The sequence below is a fragment of the Protomyctophum parallelum genome, assembly GCF_964188405.1.
Source record: "Protomyctophum parallelum genome assembly, chromosome: 15".
NCBI lineage: Eukaryota > Metazoa > Chordata > Actinopteri > Myctophiformes > Myctophidae > Protomyctophum > Protomyctophum parallelum.
This window is the reverse complement of record NC_139710.1, coordinates 44,860,436-44,884,513: the sequence shown is the minus strand read 5'-3', so window position 1 is coordinate 44,884,513 and position 24,078 is coordinate 44,860,436. Positions and strand designations below refer to the sequence as shown.

The window sequence follows — 24,078 nt, the reverse complement described above, 5'->3', positions numbered from 1 at the left end:
ATGGAGTAACGTAGCAAAAGAGCTGTATGTTTCCCTCTTCCTACACACTGCAAGTGTCACACTATGCACATGCACAGAGGAGCGTGTCATGGATTTGAAACATAACAATAACACATTAGAATTTACTTTGATCTTCATTGTTGCTTCATTGTTGCTTCATGTGTGGGTTTAGTTCTTACAACTCACTGCATAATATACTATGACAGCCTTTGTTATACAACATGTATACCGTTTTGATGAAACAGCTGTTCAGTTTGACTCTACAACTTCCCCAAAATAAGAAGTAGCAAGTAGTAGTTGTACATGTTGTGCTTATTTCTACAGGGACATACTTGTACTGTACAACCACAAACGCATACAGTACGGTATTGCCCTGTAATTCCACTTTAATCGTTACCCGGCATCCCTATTTTGTCATATCACTGTTCGAATATGTGGTTCTCCACAACCACTGATCCGACCGATATGTCCATATAGTATATGGATATCGAGTTGTTCATAACCACCGATCCAACCATAGGCCCATATATGGGCATGCCAATATACAATATACAGGTAGGCAGACAGATATCTCCATAATATGGCACTACGGGGGCAGGCCCCATTAATTAATATGACTATGAGTACGAATACAGTATGTTCGTACTTAGCAATAAAAGCGTTAACTAGAAATGCGCCTTGCACACAAGTAGGCCATGTATGGCCTACCTGTGCGCCTAGAGCTCTCTGCTGTCTGTCTGGGTACGAGTGCTGCGCTGAGTCCTAGAGCTCTTTGCTGTCTGGGTACGACTGCTGGTCCCAGAGCTCTCTGCTATATTCTAAATCCTTTAGACGCGTTATTGACCTTATACCAACCATGAAATGTCACCAAAAATGGTGGTGCCTTATTGGCTGTTGGAGGACACCGACTCACATACACCGACATACATACATATCCCCTATTGACCTTATACCAACCTTGAAACGTACTTTAGTTACATCATCAAGAACAGTTGATGGAATCTATCCCCCCTTCCCTTCTGAGCTCGGCAAAGCTCTTCTCTGTTGAGATGCTTAGGAGGAAAATGGAATGAGAGCTGTGACCATGTAGTGTGTCTATTTCTAATGTGTAGAAACAGCACACTAGGGGCTTATAGCCCTCACTCTCCAGTGAACACAGTTCTGTACAAACCCACCCTACAGTCAAACATTACCCTCTGTCCTTCCCTATGTCTATGTCTCCATTTCCCCCATCTCCCTCTGTCAATCCTTATCTGTTGCTTTCTCTTCACACCTCTCCATTTTTCTCACTATCCAGTGATAAACATCATCCCTATTACAAATGCAGAACTAAATGCCAATGCGAGGCCATTACTGACCTGTCATTGCAAGGCTAAGTAATCGATGCGGAGAGTGTTTGATGACACTGAACAATGGCCGTTATCAGTCGGTGCTCAGATCTTATCAATGTTTATATCATATTAGCTGCATAAACAAACCCAGCTCTTTAGCCTGTCTATTACGAAGAAGTGTCACTCGAGCAATTCAGTTTCATCAAAGCAAAGTCATTGAGGTGGACTGGACCTAAGATCCAGGATTCTCAGTGTTCCTTTCACACTGCCAAATCTCATCAATTCTCTTCCTCATAAACTGTATTTTCACTTCCTCACTCTGTTCTGTCCATCCTTCTTTTTCTCTCCGTCCCACCACTCTAGAGTTGGCTAAAGACCAAATACTGTATTTCCTTGTATGGGCCAAGGGCACAGATTATGTCTATTGCATCTAGATAATGAGCTGCATCTCAGACAGAGGTGTGTTTCTCTCATCATACATGTAGATAGATACATGAACTATACAGCTTACAAGTGTTCAATTTAATTGTCACAAAACATGAAAAGGTCAAAGAATCAAAACTCTAGTTACAAAAATAAAAGACATGCATGATTCCGCGACAGCAGAGCGGAAGTATGCAACAGGAATCAACGAGATCAATAAGGTCTATGAACCCAACACAGTCCAATGTGGTCCTGTTGGGTTTATTAACCTTTTCCCTGCTGACTGTCTTTCCTCCAACTCGCCCTGCTCCGTCCTTCAGTCCCTGAGCAGGTTTCAGGTCTGTCTTATGAGGACTTAATCAAAATGTGATGTAACCCCCCCCCCCCCCCCCACACACACACACACACACACCTTCATAATCAGCAATAACAACATAGAGCATTTTGAAATTGCATCAGTTTTGGGTCTGGAATATGCCCTCATGATTAATTCAGATTTTTCTCCATTAATTAAATCTAATAGAGGGCTCCCTAGCAGTAGTAGCAGAAGAGTGCAGCAGCCCATGGAGGAATAATAATATTATTCCTCCATGGGCTGCTGCACTCTTCTCTGTTATTCTCTGGTCTCATCACATAGCACTCTGGGCGAAATTCAGGCTATCTCTCTTAACATACGGAGACAAGAACATGTAAACACAGCGATGATAGTCTCGCTATCTTTATCAGAAAGAGAAAAAAAAGGTTCTCTCTTACCGGCACCGATTTCCCTCCTTTGTCTCCATCTCTTTTTGTTCATACACAGAAAGTGAAAACAGTACAGCACAGTTCTTCGATTTTGTTGAATAAGGAAGTTTATGGAGGAAGCTCACAAGAGGAAGTGAACAATGAACAAGAAACAAAAAGACAGAAAACACACTTGTCAAAACTACTTCCTACTCACTCATTCTAAAACACTATGGGCTCCATTAAGCAGTTCAAATAATATTACTAATCATATTACAGTTTTATGAGCTGGGGGCGTGTGGTATGTCATATTGCAATTTTGGGCATGTTAAGAAGCGCTTTCGACACCCCGTGGATTGCGCAAAACGGCCTTGAATTAGTCATGGGTGTGTTTAAGGAGTGTTTGAGACGTACCCAATCAACATGTCCGTACTATTCTCTTTACCGGTCAGCTGATGTCACATACGGAATGCGCACTTTGGGGATCGTGGTATTACATTTCTTCAGGCTGGCACCATAGAAGACATGACATGACTTGGTCACATTTGGGTTAATTATTCCTATTGCACTGCATGCTGTCACCTTTATGCCTCAAAATAATTTGTTTCTATTGAAAAACACCAGTAAAATAACGTTTATTATATTTTATTTCAAGTCATGATGAAGGAATGAGTTGAATGCTGCTGCTTAATGCTGTGCCTGTGGCCCCGATGGTATATGGTCTTCGCTCTTAGCATTTTATTGAAGAAGACTTGAATCGGGTGTGATACAGCATATGAAAGCAAACTTCCCACGGATTATGGAGATGTTTTTATTTATTTTTAAGGTTGAGAAATGAAAGAATTATGGCCGTTTCTAATCTCAACATTTTACAAAAAAAGACAAGAGGCTGTTGCCATGTCTCATAGAAACAAGTAAATAAGCGCATATAACAGGGGTCTGTAACCTATTTTTATTGAAGTGCCATGTTTTTATTTTCTAGATAGTGAGTCTGCCATATCCAGATTAATTTTAATGACACCACATTAAAATAAAAAAACATATTTTGATTGTCCACAAATATAAAGTTCTTCCTTCTTTTTAAATATGTTCTTGCACATTGTTATAATGATCATTATATATCCCCCTGCAGTCAGAGTTCATAGTTTTAATGAATGAATGTGATGCATTGTGAGCTGGTATAGATCTGCTATTTTCAAAAGTAATCTTGGAAAAATTTAATTTAATTTTTGGATTAGCGTCCTTAGTTGGGCAAATGCATTCATCTGGGGATCCTTGACATGGGAATGTGCTGTGTGAGGATCACTGGTTTAAACAACATTAGGAGAAAAGCCCAAATAACCACTTTAGAAACAAGAAAAGCAACCACAACTAGTACAACTAGTCAACTACCAATATTTACAAGCAACTTTACAGAAAAAGAAGCCGCTTATAATAAACAAACATGGCAACACTCCAGCAGCCTCCCAGAGCCGCTCAAGTGTAAAATCAAACAGTGCTTTTTGCGTTTATGAGGTGGTCAGACCCACGTCTAATCGTTATGCACTGAGTGTTTTTAGGTCAAGGGGCTTAATAGCAAATTGCGCAAAGCGAAAATAATTAACATATGGACACTCCCACAATGCTAAAATATTCAGGAACGCCGTATGCCATATGTGTGTGCGTTCAACACGGGCCGATATGCCTTTCATTATACGATTGTGCGCAGAGCGAGGGCAATTTATGTATTACCCCATTGTAAAACGGATCTTCAAAATGGCACCCTATATGTTTTAATGTCTTAACTCTTTCACATGCCTTTTACTTTGTGATTGGCATTCGTACTGACAAAGTAGAACCTTGAACCTTGGCCATTTGTATTGGACAAACAAGACAAAGGGAGGAAGGGGAGCCTTGATGTTATCTGACTTAATCGGGGCTCCAATAAATTAAACCTGATGCAGGCATCAATTCCAAACAGAGAATCTGTAATGGCATGCATCTGATTCACAGATACTACTGTACTGTATATGACCCAGTGTTCCAGTTCTAGTGGTGGCCATGTTCCGTCTTTTCAGCAGATGTTGTTTCAGGAAGGGGGCGGAGCTACCTTCACTTATTCTTTTCAATAAAGATCATTAAATATCCATCCGATTGTTTGTGGAATCTAATTTGTATGAAACAGTGACAACATGCATTTATAAAACACAGTTAGAATGATGAAAAAAAAAGTGCCCTTCCGGGCACAGGTCTCCACCAGGTTATCCACAGATCCGTGCAGTTAGAGGTAAAAACACTTTTCGGCCAGTTATAGCGCCACCTTGAGGCTGAGTTGAAATTGTTCATGTGGCATTTCGTCCTCGGCCTAGTGGGAATGTGGGTGCACAATTTCACGGAAATCACGCGATGTGTTCATGATTTGCAGCATTTTGTTTTAAACTGAGCACTCCTGTGAACTTTGGAAGCCAATCTTAACCAATCAGGATGGAGTCTGATAAATCTGAAAGACCCGTTTCGTTGAATGGCTCTAGAGAGACTGTGTACCAATTTGCGTGATGTTTGGACAAAATCTGTAGGTGTACTGTGCAAAAACTTGTTTTGCACAAAGCGGCCTCCTGGTGGCGCTATAACAGGCCGTTCTGGAAAGTTTGGGGCAGAGGTTCATGGTTGGCATCCAGGGAGTGTGTGTGCAAAATATGGCATGGAAAAACTTGTTTTGCACAAAGCGGCCTCCTGGTGGCGCTATAACAGGCCGTTCTGGAAAGTTTGGGGCAGAGGTTCATGGTTGGCATCCAGGGAGTGTGTGTGCAAAATATGGCATCGACCGGGTTAACGGTGGCCGAGATTAGCTGTTCACGGACACACGGACACACGGACACACACACACACACACGCGGACGGACGGAGTGCAAAACATACTCTCCCCACATGCCTTCGGCCTGGTGGAGACAAAAATATCAGTGTGTGGGATTCGAACCAATTAACCAAAAGAACATGTGGAGCTGTGCTCTGCCCATCACGCTATGATGGGCTGACAACTGCCGTAGGAAATGATGTTGGTATAGTCACATCATGAAACTATTCTGTGAAGTCTGACAAATGCACAATAGCATATTAACGCGTATATAATTTGTTTGAAAACAACGGATCACAGACAGTCACAACTTAATATTTAGCATTTGTCAGACTTCACAGAATAGTTTGTGTTTCATGGTGTGACTATACCAACATCATTGACTTGTTTCTACAGCCAGTCATTGATCAGTTCAATGGAGCGCCTATATTTGTTAAAAAAACGAGTCACATATTAACATGGTCACCTCTGGCTATGTTGTTCCCAACGTTCACACCTGGACAGACAGTCAGACACACATAAGATCAAATACATTATTTCTTACAGCAGTTGTCAGCGTATCATAGCGTGGTGGGTAGGTCACAGCTCCCCAGGTTTTTTTTGTTTTCATCATTTTAACTGTGTTTTATAAGTGCATGTTGTCACTGTTTCATACAAGTGAGATTCCACACACAATCGGATGGATAATTGGATATATGGAATGATCTTTATTGAAAATAATAGGCGAAGATAGCTCCGCCCCCTTCCTGAAAAGATGGCCTCATGAACGCGTACCACCAGCCCAGACACCAGATAACATGCCGACACCACTAAATCTGTTACACCGGTCTCACAAACAACACTCTAGATTATAGCTGATAAATTATATAGACAGTCAGGAGGTAAAATAGTAGCAGTAATAATGTTACAGTTTCGCTAGCATGCTACTTGCTGGCTCTCCACTGTGTGCTGGTAAATGAGAACGCGCACTAGGCCGGGTCCTGTAGTCTGCGTGGTGTCTAACGTAGGACTCAACCACACCCATCGACCCCCAAGCTCTGCAAAAAATGGAGTCCCTTCCAGCTATAGACGAATCCGCGGATTTGTCTTGAAGGTCATGTACGTCATCTATGGAGGATACAAACAGCTGACTGGACACACTAATGACATCTACAAGTTAGATGTCACCACAATGGTCTGGGCTTTAATTAACTCCACGGGCACTCCGGAACCTGTGTCATCACACTCTGCCACCATCATCAAAGATGTTTGTGTTTTGGGGCTACCCGAACCAGGACAACAATATCAGTGTTTCACACTGAGACAAATACCTGGCTGAACACGCCTTCTGCACAGATTCTTCCAGAAGAACGTTGGCATCATTGGGCCTTTGCCTGCAATGGAGAGCTGTACATAATACATATTTGCTGGATACAACCATCATCGAAAGCTGACGGACTGATCTGTGGAAATTCAATCCAGAGACCTTCTCCTGGAAGAAGGTTAAGCCCATTTCAGATTTCTCATCTGTCCTGTTGCATGGTGGGAGATCGTATCATCCTCTTTACGGGATACAGTGACAGACCCAGTGTACTGTACATGCTAGACTTGAATCCTGGTTTGAAGATGTTATGCAAGCTAGCAGTTATACAATACGGTCTGGAGCAGTCTGAACTTCCACACGACATCAGGTGGGAACTTGCAGCCATGGCAGCAACAGAATAAACGATGGAGATAGTGTATACCGATTTGCAGGATGTATGGATAAAATGTGTACAAGTAATGTACAGAAATGTGTTTTGGCCTCATGGTGAGGCTATAACCGGCAGAAAAATGCAGGACAAAGGTATTTCCTTGGCATTTGTGTCGAAATGGACCAATCCTGCAAACTTTGTAAGGCAATGTTAGCCAATGGGATATGGGGAAGTGGACAGGTCCATGTTGATCACATGACTATAGAGATAGTGTATACAGATGTGGGTGATGTATGGATAAAACATGTACGAGTAATGTAAAGAAATGTGTTTTGCAAAAATCGGCCTCATGGTGACACTATAACATACTCTCCCCATGCTCCCCATGCCTTCGGCTGGTGGAGACAATAAGACACAGTAAATTGACATGTAAACATGAACCAGCAGGTTGTGCCGTTGCCTATATTCACTTAACGCTGAACCTGAACAGACGCATCATGAAACCCTCGCCACTACAGGAACAACCAATATCACCATTTTCATCCACCCTTGCCACTTTCATCCACCCTTGCTAGTCAGTAGGCCTATAGGCAACAAATACACATGTTCCTTCGTACTTTTCATTCATATAAAGGAGTATTTATGTGCACACTATTAAGTACAAGTGTATACAATAAGTGCTACCTTCACAACATAATATATTATATTAGTATATGACATTCATTATATCATTGCAGAAAAAAATGGTTTTCGATTTTCGATTCTCAAACTGTCTTATGCATACGCCAAACCCAAACAGTGTTGCCAGATTTTGTGAGAGAAACAAGCAACCAGGTATATCACAACAAGCCCAAAAAAAGCAATTATAATCCACATGAGCAAACCTATATAAATCATTGATCTACAAGCTCACAAGTTGTGACTGGAGATCGCTTGTAATAAGCGGACATCACCACAGTGGTGCCAAATGCCTTACAGCATGTGAATTTAAAGCCTGAGTTATACTTCATTGGGCGCCAGTGCCGTGCTGTGAAAATATTTTCGGCTATGGAAATACTTTTCACCGTGTGACACCATCACATGATGAAATTACGCATAACTCCAGCATTAACGAGCCAGGGTGGTGTGGGGGGGTGTGAAAAACCGTCAACATCTGATGTTTCACATGCTGTATCTGTGTGTGGGTTCCTCCATCATCTGTCTGCAGTAAGTGCTTGAGGGAATGTGTGAAGGAGTGCACGTTTCATCGTGCTATCGTGATGCTGTGCACGGGTTAACCACACTCATCCTGTACACCGAGCCACTCGCCTGGGAACCCATCATGTAATCTGCCTCACCCCCTCTGTCAGATTTCGCAGTGATGAAAAAAGTCACATCACACCCAACTCCACCAAAACTATACACATCAGAATACACTCTTAATACAAACATTCTTAAAACGGTACATGCTTTTAACTTTCAATTCCTAATGGGGATACTCTCGCTCTCTCTTTCACACACCCATACTACACACAAGCTCGTCACTGCATGTGCAGATTGTGCACGCAGTCAAGTTTCGCTGTGCAACAATGTCTCCCTCACCCACTGGAGATGGAACAGGTTCATGCCCCTGCTGCTATGAGGAGCAAAACGCGACATACATTTCCTTACTGTGCCACAGAATTAGGCCAGGTAGCCAAAGTGAAAGTGTGTACATGAGGATGAAGGACAGTATTATCCAAACATACAGTAACTGTTTCTCTCCCCATGAGCAGCCGCGGAGAGAAGACACCGAATCAAATCGGACCAGGGGAGAGGGTTTATTTTAGTAAAGAAAGCAGGATATATAGGAACAGAGGAACCGGTTACGTTCTTCTCCCTTCACTGAATCGCAGAAGGTCAGAGGCAGAGCACTGCGCTGAAGGTCCCATTTTTCTTCATTCTTCCCCAGCGGTGCTCTGCCTCCATGGCAAATAGACCTACAGTACGCTCCCACGGCTTTACCAGAACCAACACACAGACTTCCAAAAATCACACCTGTATGATACATCATACATCATATTCCGTGCTCAGCCAATCAAATCATCACAAAATCATTCCGGCCAATCACAATTCGCGTCTTCACTTTTCTGTCTTCACTTTTGTCTTCAATGTTTGTGTTTACACAAACTCGGAAAGCTGGGCATAGGCGGGGCTAGCACCCTCAAAAATATTTATATACATTATTTTAAGCCTAGAACCAAACCATCTAGGATCCTAGTGAATCATGGCCAAAAAGATCTGATTCTGTGAAAAAAAGAAGAAAACAAAGGATATCTATTAAATATAGTTATCATAAAATTTTATATTCTCTAAAAAATTATTCACAGAATCAAGTGTTTTATGGTCATGATTCACCAGGATCCTGGAGAGCTTGATTCTAGGCTTAAAAGTAAAAAAATATATTTTTAGAAATCTCTATGGAAAACATTAATGAGGTCTGGAACGATGGAACCAGAAAATGACTGCCACTACTATGCCCTATACAACATGCACATCCTGTATAGAAGTACATCCATACACACACAGACAGACACAAACCAAACCCATACAAACACACAGTACTGTAGATGGGTATAGACACAGGCATAAAGAACACCAATAACAACATGTAAAGACACACATGCCATATAGGCCAACTTGCATTCGCACAGTGAAATCCACTGCGTGAATTTTACTTTGTAATTTTGAGTTCTCAATGGGAGGCGGACGTTTTTCCGACACCCAAATAGCCGACGGGGCAATGGTCCGACAGTCAATACTGTTACTTTTACTGTGCAATAGTACAGAAAAATGATTGACATACAGACCTTGGAAAGGTTTGCTTTCATGGCCCATACCTATACCCTCCTGGCTGGGGTCCACCAGGGGTCTGTACTTGGCCCCCTCCTTTTCTCCCCCTACACACCAAATGTATTGGCTCTGTCAAGTGTCTGTGCTCACAAGCTCTCCTATCACTTTCATGCTGATAATACTCAACTGTTTTTCTCCTCCCCCTCTGCCACTCAGGTTGAAGAGGCCCACTTTATATTAACATCTGAAGGATCAGACCCTTCCTCATCCAGGAGTCTGCCCAGCTCCTTATCCAGGCCTCAGTCATCTCAAAGCCATACTCACGTCGCTATCATTTTCCGCTTCATTCATTATCTTCCTGTTGCTACTTTGCTACATCCAGTACAAAACCCTGATGTTGGCCTAAATGGCAACAAAAGGCATGCCATACCTTAAACACACGATCCAAACACACAACCCTTCCCGCTCATTTACAGTAGATCGGATAACACAGTCTGTTTGAGCCTTCCCTAAAACACCCTGGACAACATGTCCTACCTAGTACCTAGACTCTTTTCCCTCCTCCTATAGCTCCCATACTGTGGAATAAACTCCCTATTGCAGTCAGAACTGAATTTTCTGCCGTATAGTCTAAACTTCTAAAGACTCATCTCTTCAGACTCCTCACCCCTTAGCACTTCACTCTCCTTGCATCCCTTCTTGATGCTACAGTAGTTTATTACTATGCAGAAGTATCTTGGTTACTTGTTCTTGTGGTTTTGTTTCTTAGATTTTAGATGGGCGCTAGCCCCTCCAACATCTGGCTTTCGTAAATTACGTCATGGTCTTTTAATGTTTGTTTACAGCACTTTAACAAACACGACATGCATGTGTGTACATGTTAAGACTGTAATTTAGATTGTGTGTTAGCATGTTAATTAGACAGATGCTATAGGTTCATTGTTTACCTGGCATGCAAGTTTCTTTGAAGTATTACTTTGTTCTGCACTCTGTTTATGCTTGTTTATCGACTAGAGCTCATGCTTACTCAGCTTATTTAGATTTCGCACTTGTAAGTCACTCTCTGTATAGTAGCTTTCACAGTGTGGGCCACAGCCACCAAGGGGCGCCAGGGGATTCAAATGGAGAGTAGAGGAAATTCAGGAAAAACGTTTTCAACATTTTTGGTTAGGGTTAGTTAGATCGTCGTTTTCCTGTGTTTTGCGTGCGTGTGTGTGTGAGTGTAGGTGTGTCTGTCACTGCATGTGTCTACTGTATATGGGGTTCCCAAACATTTACCCCCAAATAGCCATAGCCACTGGCTGTGCCCCCTGTTGCAAAATCTCTTAAAACACGCACGCACGCATGCACGCACACTGCGATATTCTTTACATAAACGTGCATGACACAACTTCCATGGCTACCAATTTCAGCAGTATATATGAATTAGTTTAAAAAGCAGAAGCAGAAGAGTTGCAGTATTTCACGCGTATTGAGGTCAACATAAGCTCATTACCATAGAGCACACCATGGCACACACACACATCACAGGAGGAGAGAAAAAGGGACAGTTTGCCACAACAATCAGGCATGAGAGAGGAGAAGCAACTGGAACAGGTGAGCAGTCAACCTACACAGTGCTCCCTCTGCACATCCATTGATCAACCAGTTAACTGGAGTAGGCATAAATCAGCAGAGAGCAGATTGAGAGAGATAATGAGAGAGAGAGAGGGTAGAGAGAGAAAGAAATGGGGGGGGGGGGGGGGGAGAGAGAGAGATGACAGTACAGTATACCAGATTGTCTGTCTTTCTTGCTATATCCTCCCGTTGCCAGGTCTGATCTGCACATTCGCCTGATTGCAGCATTACACCAGTGCTACGAGAGCAAGCACGACTATTGCAGAGTCCACAAAACTAACCCTGAAATTAGGAGAGTATAGGAAAAGGTATGCATTAGTGCTTCGTAAGGCATAATTACCCTGGAGGGATGGAGCCTCTGGCAGCGCCCATGGCGATGCGCTGGGTGCCGGGACGGTTCAGGTTATTCTGCCCGTTGATGGTGAGGGCGTGATGATGGCCGTGGTGGGAAGACGGAAGCGACGGCATCACAGGGGAACAGGGGAAGTTGGCAGTGGACAGCAGTGACTGCACCTGTTCAGCCTTGGCCTGCCCTCCTCCCACGCTTATGTTGTTGTTTTTGCCACCGGCCACGGAGGAAGCGGTGGAGGACGTGGACCACAGCGAGGTCCCGGCGAAAGTGTTGCTCTGCCGTACCGCCACCATGGTGCCCGCGCCCCCCGCCGCGCCCCCCGGCCCTCCGCCGTGCAGCTTGCGCCTCTGGGAGGCCAGGATGGCGTTGGAGGCCAACCTGGTGCTGTTGACCAGGATGCACTGCTGGCAGGAGCAGGGCTGTCCAGAGCTGGCCCCCACGGGCCAGGACTGGGACTTGGGGATGGAGCCCATGATGAGCGGGTAGGCCAGGTCCATGCGCCTCCTCAGGCGCCTCTTGCGCTGGCTCTGCCGGTTGGTCTGCGCCATGCTGTTGAAGTCGATGAGGTAGCCGAAGCCCAGGGAGGTCAGGTCCAGCCAGGGGTGCTGCTTCTCGTAGGCATTCTGGATGGTCACGCAGATCTCCATGTCGTAGGGCGTCCACGAGCCGTTGTCGTTCTCCCACTCCCACACTACGCCTTTCCCCGGGGCGGACGACGGCTCGTAGAAGTTCCTGTGCACCGGCCGCATGGTGCCTGGAGACCAAGGACAGGACAAGAGAGGGGATATGAGATATAGTTACAGTTAGACTAAGATTACTGTATGCCATTCTCAAAACATTTAACCAAATCGTTGCTGTCCAGAGGAATCCTCATAACATTATAAGCAGATGATAATGCCTTATAAGTAGGTTTATAGGCCTAATGCATTATAGATGCGATGCATAGCAAGTTTAGTGTTGCCAAAACGTCAAATAATGGCCGATATGTTGGCCTGACCGATATCTTGGTTACACTCACGCACGCACGCACGCACACACACATGCACGCCCGCATGCACGCACAGTGTGTGTGAGGCCTGACTGCAGTGGTGTAAAGTACATTTACCCAAGTATTTTCAGTACTTTTACTTCTACTCCACTATACATCTCAGAGGCACATATTGAACTTTTACTCCACTAAAATTAATTAAAGATTTCGTTACTTACTAGTAGATTTTGATTATTATTACAAAACATACATTAATCACTTCAGCCATATACATTTCGGTCATTTTGAAAATGCTATTTTGAGTATACTTTCTAAATGAGTACATAATGAGTACATAATAATGAGTTAAAAAAGACTACATTCTAGTCCTTGGTACTTTAATTTTTATACCAATACTTTTGTACTTTTACTCAACTACACTTTGAATTCCGGACTTTTACTTGTAACAGAGTATTTCTACAATTCAGTATTGCACCACTGCCTGACTGTGACTGTTTACCTCTGCCCCCCCCACCCTGCGTATGGCCCCTCAGCTCCCACCTCCATTATAACACAATTACACTGGTCACACGGGAAATCAGGACACTTCGTCCCATCCATCTCCCACCGCCTCCCACATCACATCAGCAAGGGTATCCAAGCATCCTCCACCTCCACCACACCCAACCCTGCCCTCCGCCCCTGCTTAATTTAACGGGTAAATGCACTGGCTCCCTTGCCACGAGCAGCGCCTGGGTTGATAATGGAGGAGGAGGGATGTGAGTGTGTGTAGAGAGATGTGAGGATGAATGGGTGTGAGAAGCAGGGGGTTGGTTGGAGGAGTGGTGGGAGGGTGATGGTGGTACACCTCTGGTCAAATAGCCCAGTGTTGGCTCCAGATAATAAAATGCATCAGCAGAATCGGCTGCCTGACCTTGACTCTCTACTGCAGAGTGCAGACTTGTGGTATTAAGGACTTGGCTCCACCACGTGGCTAATTTCATTTACGCGCTGCAGCTGAGAACCTTGGCTCCCATGTGTATATACTGTATACACATCAGACAGTTCAGAAACCCGCCTACCAGTGACATCAGAATAATAGACACTGCAGGATTTCTATTCCTGGAAAGTTAACATGCTACAATAGAAGCCATTGTTCTCGCATTAATAAAAATCACACACGTGTGAAGTGAGCAGTGCCTTTTATCATGATGATAATGTATGATGATGAGAATGTCATCATACATCATACGGAATTATACGGAATAAAACGTTTATTTTGCCATCGACTTTGACTTGGATGCGCGATGACGTCACGTTATATGAAGATAGTTTAAAAATGGGTCAATGGGAAAAGCAGAATTCCGGACTAACCATTTTCTTACCGTAATCTGATGTTGTCAAAGAACGAATGGTGAAAAGTACATAACTCCATCCAGAGCGCACACAGCTCAGAGCAGGTGGGTCTTACGGTGGGTTGACCTTTTTACGGCACCTGATTTGGGACTAAACTGTGGAGTGTATCTGGTCATTATGAAAGACAGATGTCTAGATTGTTTCATTTTCAAACTATCTTCAAATAACGTGACATAATGTGGCATCCAAGTCCAAGTCTTACCTAAGGTATAAGAAAATTTGGTTAGTCCGGAATTCTTCTTTAAGTATATTGGATTAGGCCTGGGCTGTGGCTCAGCGGTCCAGGCACCTTGGCCGGTAGTCCAAGTCTGGCAGTGTGCCGCGGGTTCAACTCCAGATCCCGACGGCCTTTACTGCATGTCACCCCCCCCCCATCTCTGTCCCCCATTTCCTGTCAGCCTACTGTCTGTTGCTCTATGCAGAAAATATATATAATAAAGGCGAAAGTCACACAAAAAACAAGTACTGTATATTGGATTAAAGTGACCTCCATTCTTATCACATGCTGCTGTATAGTGTAGTTAGTTGTGGTGAGGCAAGCTGGTCACACGAAGCATTGTGAATTGTACGTTTATTGTCTTCCTCTCTAGTATGTATGCAAAATCGGTCAAACCCGATGGCTATAGGTCGGGCTCCAGCACTCATCTATTGATTTACTAAATACTGAGTGTGGTGATTGAAAGGCTGTTGTGTTGAGCGCCACACAGAGCGGACTTTTATTGCTGTTGTCTCCTCTGGGGATGCATCAGGTTGCCCCACATTAACATTCACTCTCGCTGCAAAGCTGCATACAATCCAGCTCAATCAATGGCAGTTCAGTGCCCCCCATGCAGTCCTGCTCAACGGTACGTTTAACACAGGCCCTTATAAATATTTGAGGACGTGTCGATGTTTTATTCCTGTACATCAATTTGAGCTGCTCGACTTTGGCGAGCCAAGATAAACAGTACACCTCTTTCCTGGAAGGCCTATTAGACTTGTTAATTGTTCTTGAGCGTTCAAATGGAGCCAAATGTGTGTAATAACAAACGCTTTGCTAAAAGATAGCCTATAAACAATTCAGAAGGCTTTAAGAGCCTGTTGATTGGCAATCAAGTTTTCTTTTTGTAATTGTTCAGGCTGAACCAAGTACTCCTCTACAGCCACTGTAATTCAAACATTATGACAACTTTTATGTATGGTATACCGGTCATCTTAGAATGCCACCCTCTCCTAGCCTGGTTTCCAGCCCATAGACCCCACCCACTCGACTGAGCGCACTGGAGGCTCTCAGAGTCTGACAATCAGGCTAACCCTCTCCTGGTGCTGCACCCAGTTTTGACACACAACCATGAAGAGCTTGGCATAAATACGGTCACCTATTTGCATTTCTGTGGTAGGAGTGTTGACGGTTGACTAGTGTGGACCTCAAGGAAAGCAGAGGTCATGACAGGACAAGTATCACATGGGCCCCCATACAGGAAGTCATGTTCACATAAGACCACCTCATCGTTTCTCGCTCCGCTGTCTCTTTCAGTAATTCACTGGTGTGTGTGTGTATATATTATATACAACCATGTCGGACAAAAGGCCGGGGCTGATGACCCCCTCCGTTCACTTCCTGACAGGAAGCTGAGAGAGAGTGGCCACTTCCTGTCTGACGCCTCTGGCAGCCCTCAAATACCCTGTTCTCCCACAACCATGACATCCTCCAGCTGTCCTTGCCCAGTTTAAACCCAGTCCCCTCGGGTTTGTGGTGGCGTTGTGATGTATTGCCATGTCAGGCTTCACAGTGGGACTCCTAACCCTAATGTTACACAGGACCAGGTGGGCTGAGGGTGAGGCTGACTGCCCTCTCATATCTTGGCCTGCAGGAGGCTCTCTGTGTGAGGCCACGATGGTCCCTGTCCTTAATGGCTTTGTTTTCCTCTGGAACCGAGGGCAGGCCTGTCAGAGTTGTTAATTTATCACTTTAAAATAGGAGGATGGGGGGATGTTGCAACATCCTTGATTGGCCCCAGACAAGCCTTCTGGAAAAAGGTAGAAATGGTTTGTTTCACATGGAGCTGTTGTGTTCTGTACTGTATGTGTATATCCATATCACATTCATTATCACAGCCATTTGGTAGACTTTTATATAATGTCGGCCTGCCTACAGTACAGCACAATTAATTCATACATTTTCAGTATAGTCTCAGTATCACAGTACCACTTATGCCCTATTTCAAAAGTATGGAAAAATAATACAAAATATAATCTTCAAGCTCACAATGTGTCGCACTGCGATGCATACTGTATTGAGATTGGCTATTTTCTGTATTCATGAATGGTTTCATGAAATATTTGGAAAATATTTGTCATTTTTTCAAAATAGGGACACCAAGGTTAATGTGGTTAACACCACATTCCATCTCGTCAGCATCACAAGTATCATTTAAGCAATATTACACGAGAGGGGGTGGTTTAACGTCAATACTGGTGGTTTAACATTCATTAATGCACGCATGCGATGCTGCAGGCTTGTGATTGGCTGATCACCCCATAGCAATGATTTGATTGGTGCAATGATTTGTTTGACGCCAAAAGTGATTGGCCGGCATGACATTTGTGATGATTTGATTTGCTGAGCACGTAATGTGATGTATGATGATAAGAGCCCCCTCACTTCACACAAGTGTGATTTTTACATGCCAGAGTTAATCTCCGTAATTCAAGAGGAAATCTACACGCCATTGGCCGTTGGTGGGTGTTAATCTTGTTCTATGATGGTGTGTATTTACTTGAGCAATGCCAACAGGTCATGAACATAAATACAGTATGTTTCCATTTCCAAAGCACTTCCTCTGAGTTTCAGGGCGAGACACTCACCACCAGTTAAATTGTCTTTTGAGAAGTGGTAAACAAACACATTCATGTGGAATGGTTACTATGACAATTATACCAGTGAATATATTATTTAAAAATAAGTTACACCGTTTGTAATCCTTGGCTACTCCCTGTCTGGAGTGAAATGGCAAATCCCATTTGTACCTTTATACTCTGACACCTCTGTATTCACCCAGAGTAAGGACAGCAGCCTACACAAACACTCTAAATGGAACATTCTGGCCCCGTCTGTGACGTACACACTGACTCTACCACAAGTACGAGCTGGCTGTACCCAGAACAGCTGCTGAAAATGGATGAGATTCAAGCTTTGTTGTTGTCACAGAAACGCAAAGGAAGCGGGTTTGGTTGTTGTCATGGAAGCTCCCCACAGGGGGTTTGTTTTTCCTATGTGACTGTTCACATTATTCCTCTTCTCTCATCGTGTTGTTAACAATACGAACACTAATTAACTTTGCATAGCACTTTAAAAAAACCACAACCTAAATTGATAAACTTTTCAGAAATGTAAGCTTTTCTGCACTTCTAGACTGATTATACCACAAGCACAGCCCATTAGTTAGCCTATACAAAAATGAAAACACAGAGGGACCTGTTGGCAAATATGTTTAGCGTGCGTGTGTGTGCGTGAGTGCGTGCGTTGATGACGTGGCCAGTTGTATTGTTAATTCAAAGTACCATCTGCATTGGACTGTACAGTATGAACAATAAATAATAAGACCATCACCATTTTTCTCATGCGATTTAGCTGTCCCTGTTTAGGCAACCTAGCCTGGCAGGGATATGCCTGGCAGCCGGGCAGGTTTGTTATTGCGACAACCTATTTTTTTCTTTTAACATAAAGTTTTGTTTATCCAATATGTGAATCTTCCAACTATTTCTCTCCTCTCCTTCTGAGGACTAATTCATACTTTATCGCAGGGCGATGATAGTTTCAACAGTTTTAAAATTCCTTTTGTCCCGCAGTGACACAGTGGAACATGCAACAAAGTATATATTAGGCTTACGGGAGCCCACAGGGTCCACTGCTCATCCCCTGTTTCACTCCTGTTTCATCTCATCATCTGCAGCAGCTGCCCCCAACCCCTGTACCCCCCCCACCCCAACGCACTCCACCCTCCATGGATGGATGTCTCCCCTGGACGTCTACCAACACTGTCTAACTGAACCACTCCAGGAGAGAGAGAGAGAGAGAGAGAGAGAGAGAGAGAGAAGAGAGAGAGAGAGAGGAGAGAGAGAGAGAGAGAGAGAGAGAGAGAGAGAGAGAGGAGAGTGAGAGAGAGAGAGAGAGAGAGAGAGAGAGAGTGAGAGAGAGAGAGAGAGAGAGAGAGAGAGAGAGAGAGAGAGAGAAGAGAGAGAGAGAGAGAGGAGAAGAGAGAGAGAGAGAGAGAGAGAGAGAGAGAGAGAGAGAGAGAGAGAGAGAGAAGAGAGGAGAGAGAGAGAGAGAGAGAGAGAGAGAGAGAGAGAGAGAGAGAGAGAGAGATGGGCGAGATAAAAAGTGGAGTAGAAATCTGTGTCATTGAATTAGTTGTCCGTGTTGTGGACAACTAATGTTCTTCCCCTATGCTGAAACCATGGGAGGCAGGCAAGCATGCAGGCAGGCCAAGACAAGAAGCACCTGGTTCAAGCTCTATTATGTATTGCGATAATTGACAAGCCTCTCTCCCATTTTCCCCTGGATGTGTGAAGCCTATTAAAACACTGTGCACTGTGCATTTCCTTTTAACTACAGAAGAGAGGCCAGTAACTGTTGAGCGTCAGGCTGCTCAAATTCTGTCAGACAGGTATTTAAAGATATAATCCTGTGGTCTCGAATGGCAAATGGTCAGACCTGTGTCAGAGTCAAGAAAACAAAATGGACAATCCACAATGTTATGATTTGTAGTCAATGTACTGTAATGGTAGAGTGAAGAGGATCAGGAAAGACGGGTCATCAGCCAGATTCTGACCCCATGATGTCATGATTGGATCTTTGCTTGGATGTGGTCAGCGTACCAAACTGGTCTAGTCACAGGGATAACCTTTTGATGTGGAATAGATATATTGTGCAAGTTTAAGTCGTCTGCATCGCAATTCCCCCAGGGGATGGTTTATACAAGATTTAAGAGCTACAGTGAATGAATGCATAATTAAACTGCAAGATGTCATTACGTCAGAGTCTGAAATTATCACAGCATGCTGGCTGTAATTTTTATCCTGATGTATACATTACAGTACACTTGGACAATGTCGTCCAATATTAGCCCCACCATACAAAAAAACATCATCTGGCACCCTAGTTTTGGATTGTGACAGGGGAGTCGGGCGTGACAGTGGAAGCAGTTTTTCGTTTGACGCGGTTCATCAAGTTCTGTTCCTACAAATGAGCTGCTGCACTACAGAACCCCAGTGCAGACATAAAAGATTATATTCAGTGCATGAATTATCATCATATAGCTTTCATAATCTCTCGCCTAAGAATAGTGAGCGCCCAATGAATATTCTAATACATACTACTGTATGGAGCAATAGTGTTTGTAATTGAAGTGCGTTTGATGTTTCTCCATAAAGCCCAGAGCATAGCTTGAAAGAAATGTTCACTTTCATCTCTCAAAAAGGGTCTTCACAAACAATAAACCCGAACCGGGTATTAGGGAGGAGGAAGAGACACTGTAGAGGGGAAACAAAGATGAGTCACGATGATGAGATGAAACATACTGGGTTGGGTGGGGGCAGGCACATCCATCAAATACGCTAAGTAATGAATATTCTTTTTCTACGCATGTAACAACTGAGGCCTGGCTTAAACCAATCCTGTTTGTTCAAAAAGCTACCTGCACATCAACGTTCTTGAGAGATCTCTTCAGATATGTGAGAGCCTAATGTGCTTGTTAACGACTAACTGGAGATCAGAGAGTAGTTTTAACCCATTTTGGGCGGGAACCCCTTTTGGTGTTAGCATTATGCTATGCTTTAGCTATTGGAAAATAGCAGATCTACAAGCTCATAGCGCCCCACCGAGTGGCGCGCTACGAGCTTGCAGGTCTGCTCTTTTTGAAAAAACGAAGAACGACTGACATAGAAACATATAGCTTTTTCAGAAAACTGTCAGGATGTAGAAGACATTTTTAGAATCTGATCTCAGGGCCGGTTTAAAAGCATTATGTCACAAACGTCCCTTGCTCCGTATATAGCTCTTCAATCACCAGATCACATTATTATAGCTAATTTCTGTGCTGAGATGATATTTTGGTTTTCCCCCAGAATGCAGCTTGAATGCGACAGTGCTGAGTAGGGTCTTAAGATTCCCTCAAGCGACCTCATCTCTTTGTAGCTGAAGTGATGGATGAACGGGAGCTGAGGCAGCACAGGTGGTTGGAGAGAGAAGGAGGGAGAGAGAGAGAAGCAAGGATGAATGTATGAAGGATAGAAGGGCGAGAGACATGGAGAGAGAAGGGGGGAGAGAGAGCGAAGCAAGGATGAACGTATGCAGGGATGAAGGATGGAAGGGCGAGAGACATGGGGGGAGGGGGGCAGAACGACGAGTGAAATAGGGGTGTAAGTAAGGAGACAAAGAGCAATGGAAGTATGGTAGATGAAAGGATAAAGGGAGAAGGAGATGGGTAAGCAGCAAACAAGGGAAGGAGGGAATGAGATTGTGATGGAAGCGAGAAGGGAAATGGGTGAGGAAAAGATGCTGATCAAGATGGTAAAGTATAGGAGCTGATATTGAGGGAGGGAGGGAGGGAGGGGGGCGAGGGGAGGATCGTGGGGAGAGGACTGGGTATTGCAGGAGGCGTGTGAGGAGTGTCTGCCAACGGAGGATAAAAGGAGGATGTCTCACTCTCGCCCAAGCTTCCAATGTGAACACTGCAGTACATCAACTCCCCCCCAGCTCACTTCTGCCGCCAGCGAGACACGAATGCACACATGCACACGCACTTGCGCACACACACACACGCACACACGCACGCATACACGCGCGCGCATACACGCACACACACACACACACACACACACACACACACACACACACACACACACACACACACACACACACACACACACAACCACGTCTTCTTCACGGGTGCTCTCCCACACCCTGCCCCGGGGATCTGGCCAGTTACCATGAACTTGTGCAGAGCTTGCAGTTACGGTGGTAATGCGAGAAAAAAAGAAAAGAGAGGAAAGACAGAGCAGTAAAAAAAAGAAGAAGAAAATGAAGTTAGTCATTTCCACCTGCCAGCTGCCAGCTGCCGTGCTGCAGTGATGCAACAGGACCTGCAACAACCTTCTTCTGACTCTTGCATGTCATGAAGGAGACTCACTGAGTCGTGTGAAAATAGAAATGTTTGAACACGTGTTTGTGTGCATGTGCCAAAGTGTGTGTCTGCGTGGTGTGCACTCCAGGAGCAGTCAGTGCACTTACAGTAGTGTATTATTTGTGCCAGTACGTGCATGTGTACAAGTCTCACTTTGAATGCCAGACAAATCTCCCCAGGGATTGTTTTTCTTCCTGTGACAGATTTGTCTGGTTTCCAGGCTATGTCACATGTCCGTACCATGTGCGTACACTAGTATTGTGTTGGTGTGCATACATAAATGGAGGGAGGAGTGTTTCTTTCAGTACCAGTATGTATAGGTGTGAAGGCGTGTACTGTATGTATACATGGTGTGTGCATGTGTGTTCGCACGCACGCATGCACACACATGCATGCACACATGCACACAGCTGCAATCTTCGTCTCAACATGACACAGGACAGGACTGCCTCTGGACAGTCCAAGAGTTGCGGTAAGCAAGATAAGTTTTAGCAGTCAGTTTTCACACATGGAATATGCAACGGTACTGCAATAAAAAATTCTGCAGATGTCACAGTCTGGTTTATGCACACACTCAACGAGGGTTCCTAGAATAGATAGACTGGCAGAATAGTTATTTATTTGAAAACATTTTGCTGTGAGGTATGATTCAGGTGTTCAGTTTGCTAATTGGTTTGGAATTTTGCCTGGTTGCGGCTGTGTGCTAAGGAGGCCATGTCATATCTTTACCCATCCCTGACAGTTGCCAACAAGTTTCTTGTACCCAAAATGCAGAGGAAATGTCTTACTCTATTTGGGCACTGGTCCAATTTTCAGGTAGTTTTGCCAACTACGATATTATTACTACGATATATTAACTACGATAACTAAGATATTTTATATATTTCATATATGCAGGCTTAATCCCCTACAAATACAGTCTGATGTCTACCTTGTCCCATATGGTGACACAGCATATTTACTGAAATGTTACAGTATGTTTTACCTATTGCCAGTGTACATTTTCTACATTTTATTCTAGCAACATGCACGTTGTGTAGACAGAACCGTTTTGGAGCATTTAACGTAGATTCTGCAGGTTGAGAAGGACTAACTTTTGTCTTGATGCAGTGCCGGGCACTTTGGTGGACTGTTGTTATCTTTGTCTCATGGCCATCTGGAGCTACACAAGGCTTGGCGAGAGGTCTGTCTGACAGCTGACCTTGCATCCTTGCAGACCTCATCTCTCTGTCATCTATTTAATAAGGGTGGGAGTGACGACTATAAGCACAGCCCCCCTCCAATGCCCCTCTCCCCTCACCAACGCCTGCAGTATATTTATCTGTGACAGGACAATATTTCTTGTCAGACGTCACCCAGTGAGAGATCCCAGAGAAGAAGCAAAAGAATTACGCTTGCTCAGCAGAAAGCCAATTGAGAGGTGCACTGTATCAAGTCAAGGGAGACTTTGAGGAATAGTATACAGTACGTACAGGACGCTACTCTACATGAAACATAAACAGCTACATGACTGGATTAAGTGTCAATCAAATGCACTGCACTCATGAGCCATAGAGGAACCATAGAGGTCACTGAATATAAATGGATTAAAAGGCTCTGCTCTCATCACATAACAATAGCACAAGGAACAACCCGATCTTCTAGAAGAAGATATAAGGTTCTCACCCACACGCGTGCACACGCACATTCGCACACGCAAAAGCACACGCACACAGACGCAGACACACACACACCGAGACAGACACACCAGTGGCGAAGCCAGAACGGCAGTCTAGGATGGGCCTGTCCACGAGTGGATGGGCATGTGCGTGTGCTTGTGGGTCGCACGAATAATCTGGTTTTGTCCGTATTTCTATGCGATTATTTTGGCCTATTCACTGCGAATATAGAGAAGGTCGCCCCAGAGTGACAGCCAGGCAATAACAACACGCACGCACGCACGCACGCGCACACACACTAACTAGCCTACTGTACATTCATTCAAAAGCTTCAGCAATAATTAGCCTTTGAATGCGTCAATGTGGAAATCACAAAAAAGCTCCCATTCCACTACCTGTAGCTGATAGTGAAGATGTGCCTGAAGATTAGGCACGTCATCAGCAGAGCATTCGATATCAAAAGCATAATCCTTTATCTTTATTGTCACCGACCCCCCGAGAATCTTTAGTTTATCTGATTATTCGACAAAAGGCTGGAGAGGTGGCTAGGCGAGCTACGGGAAGTATAGGGAACACTAGTTTGTTTGAGACAGATGAACAATCGTGCGTTGAACATCTCCACATGGACTGGACTGTGTGAGGAACAAGGGAGAGGCAGTGGAGCTAGTGGGAAGTGAACACTTGTTTGTTAGGCTGGGAGTTTATGAGTAGAGGCAGACTCGGGAGCAAAAAAACCTAACCTAACCCTAACCCTATAACAAAAAATATTTTATTGAAAGAAAGAAATACATTATGAAAACTAGAAAAAGTGCCCTTCTGGGCACAGGTCTCCACCAGGTTATCCACAGATCTGTGCAGTTAGAGGTAAAAACACTTTTGGGCCAGTTATAGCGCCACCTTGAGGCTGAGTTGAAATTGTTCATGTGGCATTTCGTCCTCGGCCTAGTGGGAATGTGCGTGCACAATTTCAGGGAAATCACGCGATGTGTTCATGATTTGCAGCATTTTGTTTGAAACTGAGCACTCCTGTGAACTTTGGAAGCCAATCTTAACCAATCAGGATGGAGTGTGAGAAATCTGAAAGACCCGTTTCGTTGATTGGCTCTAG

The 24,078-nt window shown here is 44.1% G+C and overlaps 1 protein-coding gene across 2 annotated transcripts in view; it reads right to left on the bottom strand.

Moving 5' to 3' along the window:
* dtx1 (deltex 1, E3 ubiquitin ligase) overlaps window positions 1-24,078 on the bottom strand; it is a 70,017-nt gene that overhangs the window by 20,183 nt on the left and 25,756 nt on the right. For both annotated transcript variants that reach the window (XM_083784155.1, XM_083784156.1), the window contains exon 3: window positions 11,752-12,517. In XM_083784155.1, the coding sequence (XP_083640281.1) occupies window positions 11,752-12,517 (766 nt within the window). The remainder of the gene's footprint in view (window positions 1-11,751; window positions 12,518-24,078) is intronic.